Source organism: Arachis stenosperma, chromosome 3 (genome assembly GCF_014773155.1).
Source record: "Arachis stenosperma cultivar V10309 chromosome 3, arast.V10309.gnm1.PFL2, whole genome shotgun sequence".
NCBI classification, from domain to species: domain Eukaryota; kingdom Viridiplantae; phylum Streptophyta; class Magnoliopsida; order Fabales; family Fabaceae; genus Arachis; species Arachis stenosperma.
Window position 1 is genome coordinate 96,210,294 of NC_080379.1, and position 9,992 is coordinate 96,220,285.

Consider the following 9,992-nt stretch of genomic DNA (forward strand, 5'->3'; position numbering starts at 1 on the left):
ATGCCCCCAAAATTTTTCATTTGAAGTTATACAGTGATTGAAAGTGAAAAAATTTTGTTGTTTATAATAATAAAAGGATTATATACAAACATATATTTATTTATTATTTTTATTATATATATATACTTTTACATTGTTTTATTATATATATATATATATATATATATATATATATTTTTTTTTTCTATTAAAATGTATATATATAAATAATAACAACACTCATTGACAAGAATAATATTTTAAGATGTCACTTAGAAAGCACACAAGAGTATTCGTACTCTTTTTCTTTTCTTTGTTATTTTATTTATTTGTTTATTTATTTATTTTTATTGTGACTAAACAAAAAATAAAACAATTCAGTACCCTATCATTAACAATAGAATTCGCGTGGTTTTATCTCTGATGGGGAGAGCTCCCTGCGTTTCAGGTTGGCTTCCGTCCTAGGTGGCAGCTCTCCTCTAGCGTGGCTTCTCCTCTACAAGGGTGCATGTGCTCCACTCTGATTCCACCGTCAGCTATCTTTTCTTGCGATTCGGTGATGCAAACTCCCTTCTTCAAGGATTTGGTTGATTAGGTAATCATCAATTCGAACCCTAGCACCTGTGCCTTTTTCTCCTAATTTCATTTTTTCTGCCCTACAAAATGTTGTCTATAGCCTCTGTTTCTTGGGACTTTGCTTCCACGCCATTCATCGCAGGTTAGGAATTTTCTGATAGAGTCTCAAATTGAAGATCTCCAATCAATCAATCAGGTACACTCTTCTGGTTCATTTAGTTCCAAACCTGTATTTCTCTTCATCGTTTTTCTTTCTTTCATTGTGTATATCCTTGTGATCAAATTTGGTATCTCTTACACGATTAATCCAGATTTTAGTGTATAGGGTTTGTGAATCAGCTAATTTGTAAATTGTCTATCTGGCTTGGTGGGTTTCTGGGTTCATGTTCTTGGTTGCATTCTTTGGAAGTTGCTGTTAATTTGAGTATGATCTACAAATCGGGTTCATCTTCTTCATTTCATTCTTTGGAATTTGATGTTAATTTGATTATGGTTTCTCCTTTTACTATCTATTGAATTATTTGTTGCATGTGATTTGTGTATTTTATCAATTATTTTGGATTTTATAATGATTAAAAAGATGGAATTTCTACTTATGTTTTCTTATATTTATAGTTCATGGGTTTGCTTTTGTGAATTATTGTCTAGGTATGGGATTAATACCTAATCTACTTTCTCAGTGGTGATGTGATTGGCATAATTTCTCCAGTAAAATGAGTTTATAGACCCAACCTCTCCTATTCGAGTTTTGTATTTCCATTTCCATTCTCATTCAATAATCCCTTTGAATTGTTTGTTGTATTGTTTAATTTCATTTTTGTATTTTTTAATAAAAATTATTTTATATTTCATCTCTTGCATTGCCATAGAGATGTTTGGTAATATTCAAGAAATCCTTTAAGTTTATATAAATTGAATTGCTGGTTGCATGTGGATTGTGTGAATCATTATTAAGGTATGGAGTTTGTACCTAACCTATTTCATGAGTAGTGATGTGATTGACAGAAATTGATTGATAGCTTCTTGGTTATTTCTTTATATTTTGATAAAATATTTGGTTATTCAACTCAATTGTATTTTATTTTTTATTGTTTATGTAAAAACTATTTTATGTTTCACCTATTCCATAGACATACAGTTGTTTGGCCTGAATTTAAGAGCTTTATTAAGAAAGGAATGGGCGTTGTGACACTAAGATGGCATCACGGTACTGTTTGTCTAACTAGCAAATTTCCTCTTTCAAACAGAAATCTATGGAGCAAGTTATCTTCCTTTCAAAATGTCTTCTGCACACATAATCATATTCTCCCATATATTCTTCACTGAAAATGTGGGAATCCTTATCAAAGTATGGGATCTCTATGTAATCTATTTCATGAGTGATGATGTGATTGACAGTAATTGATTGATAACTTCTTGGTCACTTCTTCACATTTTGATAAAATCTTTGGTTAGTCAACTCAATTGCATTTAATTTTTTTATTGGTTATGTAAAAAACTGTTGTATATTTCACCTCTTGCATAGACCTACAGCTGTTTGGCTTGAATTCAAGAGCTTCATTGAGAAAGGATTGGGCTTGTGCCACTAAAATGGCATCACGATACTGTTTGTCTAACTAGCAGATTTCTTCTTCCAAAGAGAAATCTATCCAGCAGGTTATCTTCCAGTGAAAATATCTTCTGCACACATGATCATGTTGTGCCATATATTTTTCATTGAAAATGTGGGAATCATTATCAAGATATGGGGTTTCTATCTAATCTATTTCATGAGCGTTGATGTGATTGACAGAATTTTATTGCTGTCTGCCTAGAATTTTTTTCACATTCACTTGCTGTTTCAAACCTATGCTTACCTAATATATTTACTAAATCTTATTGCCGTGAGTAGAATCAGTATTTGGGGTAGTTGATGATTGCCTTCCCTTTGATCTAATGATGTGTAGGTGTACTATATTAAGTATTGTGTGATATCTTCTTTTTGGTCCCTATTCCTTAAATTCTTCAGACATTGATTGTTTTTTTTTTCATTTTTTTGTCAGTTTTTTTCTGGTGTGATTACTTCTCCCTATGCCATTGAATGAAGATGCATATGGATTGAGATTTTCTTTTCTCTCCATTTTCATCTTCAATTTGAGTTAAAAAAGGTGAGTCTTGTGTCCTAAATTTTTTCTATTAAAGGATGGTTGGTGAACCACATTTAATACAAGCATTCTACTGTCTTCCATTTTCTCCTAAGCTGTGTTTGTTCGGCATTTTCTCTGTTTATATCTTAATCTATTTCATCAAGTTTATTTTCCTCTTTTTTTTTCTCTGTAATGCCTCTTCCATTTGATATGATTTCTAAGATGCATCTTCCTAGAGAGACTTGGAGGCTGAAAGTTAGGATATTAAGGCTTTGGGCTGTACTCTCTTTTGGTAATCATGAGGTTTCTAATTGAATGAAAATGATTCTTCTTAATGAGCATGTTAGCCCCTATTAGCAACTGTTTTAAATATGGTGTTGGTTGTTGTTTTTAAGTTTTCAACTTAAAATTATGTGTTTTACTAATCTGATTTTGTTTTTTTGTTGTATTTCCAGTGTGAAAAAATTCAAGCTATAATTAAGAAACAACTTCTTAATAGGTTTAAGTATTATATAGTTGAAGGTCAAGTTTATAGAATGACAAACTTTACTGTTGTGTCAAATCATGGTAGTTATAGAGCAACTTCTCATGAATTCAAATTGGTTTTCCTTCACCGATCCACTGTTATACCTGTTGGTGAAGATGTTATCCTGAAGACTTGTTTCAACATGTTTCCTTTTTCTGAGCTGCTGAACATGACCCAAGATTATGATTTTTTGGTTGGTATGTATAATCATTGTGCTACTCTTTTATTTAAATTTTTTTAATGAATTGTGTGAATATTTAATAGGTTGTGTTTATTTGGAACAAATGTCATAGGTCTTTTAACTTCAGTAGGAGAAGCGAAAGAATATGCAAAAGAGGAAAAAATTGGAAAAATAATTGTGCTAGAATTAACTTCAAAAAAGTATGTTGATTTAGTCATTTATGGAGGTTTCTCTTTATCTTTTAATCATATTTTTTTTGTTATTTTCTGTTTCATTCTTCTCCATCTTTTCAGTTTCAGTCTTACAATGCATTGTGCATTGTTTGGGGACTATGTTAATCAATTAAATCATTTCCTAGCCTTTGTGCAACACCCTAACTTTTAGCACCTCATGATCGTACAAAAAATAAGACGTTACTAACCTAATTCGTTTTATTATTTATTTAATATTGAGCCTTTATGCGTAAATCTATCGATGGTTTTACTAAAACTATAACTTTTTCAACAAGTACAAACAACACATATTCACATACTTAAAATTAATAATACGTTATAGTGTTGTATACAAAAGCAATTACAGAACCTACCCCTCTAAATAAAACTCTAACTAACAAGGCGAGGGAAAAATAAATTCTAACAACTAACTAGTAAACATATTCCTCTGTACTCTCGCAGCTTCGCAATAAGCCTTTGCACCTGTAGCTGTGGAGATAGGGGGTAAGAACTGGGAGTTCTTAGTAGGGTCGGGGTAGTTCATTCTATATATACTTGGTCAGCAATAACAGTCAATAAGGTACCATCTAATTCAACAATTAAAGGACACTGAATTCAAAATAATCATTTAGCACACCCACAATCATAGAAAATTACACTCACAAACAAATATGCTCAAACAAGTATGATGCATGTCTATCCTTAGTGCAGGTAATGAGCTCATCTATCGGTTTTGACCCGCTTCCGATATAACTCAGCAACCTTTATTTGGGTTTGGTTTCTAGTGTCATAACCTCTGTAAGCAACCTCTGTCTTACAGGTGCGACTCTCTTGAGCCGATGTATTCAAACATAACCTCTATAAGCAACCTCTATCTTACAGGTGAGGCTCTCTCTAGCCAATGTATGTAGCGATAACCTCTGTAAGCAATCTCTGTCTTACAGGTGCGACCATCCCCTGGATTGGCCGATGTATCTCTGGAAAACAAATCTCGGTGGACTCACCACCATATCTCTGCTCGTTTTCAGCAGGTAAACAATCATCTCTGCTTCTCTCCTTTTCTTTTCGTTCCTTTTTTTAAAACCAAAATCAGCTCTTTGAGACATTCTCCAAAACCTTTTAAAACAATTTTACTTAAACCAATTCTTCTTTTAAAAGACAAAGGGAAACTATTTATTAGTTAATCCCGTCAGCAAGACTTCTAGACTTTATGGGAGTAACAACCAATCTCATTTTCCTGAGTTCATTATAAATCCTTAACAATCATTGTTTTCTTAAATTGAATTTAATCAAATAAAGTTTTTAAATCAAATCAAAATCAAATCATACAAATTAGAAGTTTCGAACCAATTTCAAAACCAAAACTAATTCCAATTTCATCCTTAAAACTAATTCTTTAACTTTTTTCAAGACGTCACAAAATGAAACAATTAATCAAAATTCAATTACTTTTAAAGTTCACTAAAACTCCTTCGAATGAAATTCTTAAATCAAATTCAAAACATAAGCTCTTTTCATATTTAAATCAACTTTAAAACATAATACTCTTTTTGCTAAATAATTTAAAATCGTAAAATAATTCTTTTCAAAATAAATCGAACTCAAAACATACGTTTCTTAAATGAATTAAACTTGAAACATAAGTATTTTCTTAATAAATCAAACAATATAACTTCTCAAATCCAATCTTTTTCTAAATAACATTTTAAACAAAGTCGTAAATTTTATAACAAAACTTTGGCAGCATCTCTTCTAAAACTTGAACTTTGTCACCCTTCTTGGGTCCCATCCTAACTATTTCTCAAACTCTTTCAAATTATTTCCAATAAATCAAAATCATTTCTAATTTCAAAACATTTATAAAATCAAACCAATTAAAAATCAAACCGCCTCCAAAATCAAATCATTTTCATATCTTAAATCATATTATCAATTCATCAATTTATTTCTTATTAAATCTCAATGCCATCATCAAATTTCACTAATTCTATTTGATCACCAACAACATTCTAGCCCCAAATTCATTAAAATAATTCAGTTTTTGACTGCATTTAAACCGATCAAACCCCAAACTAATAACAAATATCAATATATCACAAAAATTCAACATAAATTCAGTCAAATTCAATCAACAATTAATCACAACATCAATTCACTTATCCAACACCAATTTAACTGATGATAAATTACCAAAATCCAACCTCCGTGCATAAATCACAACGACAAAATTTTTGGAGCAGCTTTCTGACTGAACTGCTGAAGAAAAAAATGTCAAAAATTATCTGTGTCTTTTAAAATTTTAATTGGCCGAATTCAAAAGAAAGGAAAACTATATCATCATCAGCTTCTACCAAATAAATATAATGCTAGCGTACAGAAAAGAAGAATACAAATATTTTTATGAAATTAAATTTTTTATTAAAATTACAAATCACAAAAAATCAAAACCGGAAACTCTCGGTTCATGGAACTTACGTTCTCTCTCTCTCCCTTTATTTTTTCTTTCTTAACGTTAAAGCAAGAAATGAGATGCTGATGATGGTGATTAAATGATAAGGAATGTAAAGGTGTCATGGTGTTATATATATATACATGCCACGTTTCTTTCTTTACCCCTTCAATGGCTTCGGCCAATTTTCTTTTTGTTTTCATTTGTTCCATAATAATAATAATAATAATATAATAATAATAATAATAATAATAATAATATAGTAATAATAACAATAATAATAATAATAATAATAATAATAATAATAAAAAATTTAAATTTTATCTATTAAAATAATTTTTAATAAATAATTTAAACTAATAAAATAAATCATAATTAAATTAAATTTCACTATTAATATTTTTTATTTAATTATTTTTAATAAAATAATTTTATTAAAACAAAATCTCAACAAACATAATAATTTATAAATAATTAATTATTTAATTTTTAAAAATCTGAAACCTTACACTCTGGCTATGTAAAATAGTTTATTGTTGTCATTCAACTTGCGAAAGTCAAGTTCTTTAGGGATATTTTGTTTAATTTCTATACCTCTTTTTATTGCTACTCTAAGTGTTGCCTTTCATGAGTTTTATTAAACTTTTTTGGTAATGCTGTATAGGTCAAGTAGGTCTCTAAAATGTGATGTATGTCACTCAAATGTTATTTAATCCTGATCTTTCTGAAATTGTTGAATTCAAGCAGATGTTAGCATAATTTATTTTGTTGTTTTTGTTTCTATTTTTTAGTTACAACCAATCTAAAATAATATGTACATGTATTTGTATCATTTTTTTTGTTAGTATGATTGAGCAAAATGTCAATGGTACCCAACTACTATTTATCGCAAATGAGGGTAAAGTGGTATCTTTGGAGGATGATTACATGAAATTAACTAGAAGATGCACTATTGAAGAGCTCCAAGATAACAATGAGGTTAACATTTATTGAGTTAGTTATTTTTATTTCATAAACTAATGAATAGAAAAAAAAACAAAGAACAATTGTCAGATCTGTTTTGTTATGCATATTATTAATAAATTTTAAAATATGGGTTGCCTAGGAGGGTTCTTTTATCATTTTTAGTACAATCAGAAGTATTGTTGAAGATGGAAGTTGGTGGTATTCTGTTTGTGTGTGTGGAAAGGATATATATCCTCAAAATGTTTTATACTACTGTGATTTCTGTGTGAAGCATATAACTAATATCACTTCGAGATAAAAAAATTTTTCAAACTGTATTTTTCATTCTGTTGTGGATTGTTTATAAGAATTATATTTCATGTTATTATTTAATTCAAATCATTGTGTTTTTTCTTTTTTCTATTATGCAGATTTAAAATTAAAATAACACTTGAAGATCATAGAGGAGAGGGTATTTTCGTTCTCTTTGATCGTGAAGCATCTTATTTATCTAAGAAATCATGTGCTGACTTATTTATTGAGGTTCAAAAAGATGCAAGTGTATGTTCTTAGTTTTCTTTCTGTGCTGTTCAGTTTATGTGGTTCATTCTTTTGTAGACATAGTCTTTATTTTGGTTGATATTTGTTGTTCAAACTATGTATTTCTTATGTTTTTTACCTTGAAAATAGTTTATATGTAGGGATATTTATCCTTCCATCTTTCAATGAAAAAAAGTTGCTACTGAAAGTTGATACCAAAGGTGTTGGATTTGATAAATATTTTGGCACAGCTAGGAGAGTATGTGATGACCGCACCATTATTACTATATTTAAACTTTCTGATTATGATGCTAATGATGAGTCTACTCCAAAAAAGGTTACATATACATATAAGTATTTTTAGAATGTGTAAATTCATGTTTTTTTTGTATTGTGCTGTGGTCTCCTCTTCTTATCTTCTTTTTTTTTTTATTTTTTAACTATGATGCTATGTTAATAGGAACCTGCATTACAAAAATCTGTGTTATGTGAAAAAAGAGGTATCGATATTAAGAAAGAGTCATCAAACACTTCTATCAAAAGTGATAAAGTTGCTATTGAGTTTTCTGGGATTTTATCTAAATCACCAGTTCTTATAGATTTTTTGGCTGAAAAATAGTCTGATATTTTCGGAGGGACTGAGGTTGCTGCCATAACTAATGATGAAAATGAAAAATCTGAAAAAACACCCGATAATGACACCGTTAGTAATGATCGTTCTTCTGAACTGAATATATTACTTAGCTCACCAGTAAAAGAAACTCAGGTGCTATTATATAATATTTTCTTTATCCTACTATATATGCTGTTTATAAATGAATTTTGCATTAGTTGAGTGATTTTTATACCTTTATTAATTTTTGTGTCATAGGAAGTGTTCTTCGAAGTTCTTGATGCATCTTCCCACCATAGAGAAAAGGTTATTCATAAAGATCATGTTGTTACTTTCAAGGAAAAGATGAATTTGAGTCTCTAATTTGATGAGGCGGCTAATGATACAAATGGGCGTGGGTCCAAGATTACCAAGGTTGATGGAGTTTGATTTAAGTTGTGGAGCTGAGTTGCTGTGTTTAGGTGTAGATATGTTATATAGTATATATCTATAAGTGTTTAGAAAGGCTTATGATTCCAAGTGGATCTAAATATAATCATGCTGGCTGGATATTGTTTTGATTTGACTTTTTTGGATTATGTCTAACTAATAGGATTGTCAGATATAGAAGTTTGTCTTGTGTGTTGGCTCAGGTCACGAGTCAACTAGGTCTATTATTAACTCCTTCTTTTGTAATAGTGAATTTATTAGGGATTAGACACATTTTCAATGTTGTAGCCTATAGATTACATATTAGGATATGTAGTCAGGTTTTGAAATCCTCCTTATCATAGGAGAGATAGCCATATATAATTGTGTATATCAATATATTAATGAAATACAGCAGTTCTTATTATTATTATTAGTTTATTGTTGTGCTACCTTATTCTTTCATGTCAATCAGTTATAGGTGTTAAATAAAATACTTTATCTATTTTATTTTGTGCCTTACCAAACATGTGGATGGTTAGATAAATAGTTTGTTGCTGTGGTTCACAAATTTTGTTTCCAGCCCTTTTTTTTTTACTTGTTGCTTATAGGAACTTATGAATGTGGATCTCTTTTGAGTAATGAATTAGTGGTAGTTCTTGAGGTTTATCTTTCAAGTTCTTGTTTTGTTTAGCACGTGTAACAAAGATGTCTCAGAATTCTATTGGTGCCAGAAAATATAAGAAGAATTCTTTAAAAAGAAAGCGAGCACAGAAGCAGCATCGAAACATAAGAAGTCAGTACTGAATTGACCTTGGTGATATTTTTAATTTTTTTCCCAACTTCTAATGATTTTATATTTTTGGGAGTGTTTGTAATTTTTTTGTATTATTTTAGAGGTCTTCAATTCTTCGATGCCTCCTCTTTCTTTGAATGACTATTTGGATAAATTTTATTTTTCTAATTAGATTTTTGTAATTAATCTTTGTGTTTCTAATAATTTATGTGTTTATTTTATATGTTTTTAATGTTTCTGTATATTTTTATGTTTTAGAAAATTTAGTTTGTAAGGCCCTAAATTTTTGAAAATTAAATGACGAGTGATTTAGTATTTATCATATTTCTTAATAATTTTATTTAAAGAAAGTTATTTTTCTAAAAGTAATTAAATTAAATTTTATAATATTTTACATTTAAAATTTAAGATTTAAATTGGCCAGACCTAATACTATGAGAGATACAACGGTCGACTAACAACATTAATCAATAGACAATCATGCATTTGAAATTCAAATTCTTGTCATTTGGACAAGTCCTACTGCATGACAAACACACAGAGTATGCAGTAAAGCATAGTATGCCGAACATGACCTCTGCAAGTACTTGCAGGCGCTGATTCTTCAACTGAAACATGTGCCCCTTTCTCCTGAAAGCCAT

The 9,992-nt window shown here is 29.6% G+C and overlaps 1 protein-coding gene across 49 annotated transcripts; it reads left to right on the forward strand.

Annotated features, from left to right (window-relative positions):
• Positions 1-363: 363 nt before the first annotated feature.
• On the forward strand, positions 364-8,972 carry LOC130968336 (uncharacterized). Of its 49 annotated transcripts, XM_057893543.1 has the most exons (9): positions 364-574; positions 698-751; positions 1,803-2,211; positions 2,598-2,702; positions 3,137-3,404; positions 3,501-3,588; positions 4,545-4,631; positions 6,895-7,027; positions 8,406-8,972. In XM_057893543.1, the coding sequence occupies exons 5-9, from the start codon at positions 3,218-3,220 to the stop codon at positions 8,508-8,510; spliced, it is 600 nt and encodes a 199-aa protein (XP_057749526.1). In that variant the 5' UTR covers positions 364-574; positions 698-751; positions 1,803-2,211; positions 2,598-2,702; positions 3,137-3,217; the 3' UTR covers positions 8,511-8,972. The 49 variants fall into 49 exon arrangements, 8 of the variants coding, with proteins under 8 accessions (XP_057749526.1, XP_057749525.1, XP_057749531.1 ...); XR_009081614.1 differs by lacking the exon at positions 1,803-2,211 and adding exons at positions 4,312-4,420; positions 7,426-7,555 and having other exon boundaries at positions 2,598-3,588; XR_009081609.1 differs by lacking the exon at positions 1,803-2,211 and adding an exon at positions 7,426-7,555 and having other exon boundaries at positions 2,598-3,404; positions 4,312-4,631.
• The last annotated feature ends 1,020 nt before the right edge of the window (positions 8,973-9,992 follow it).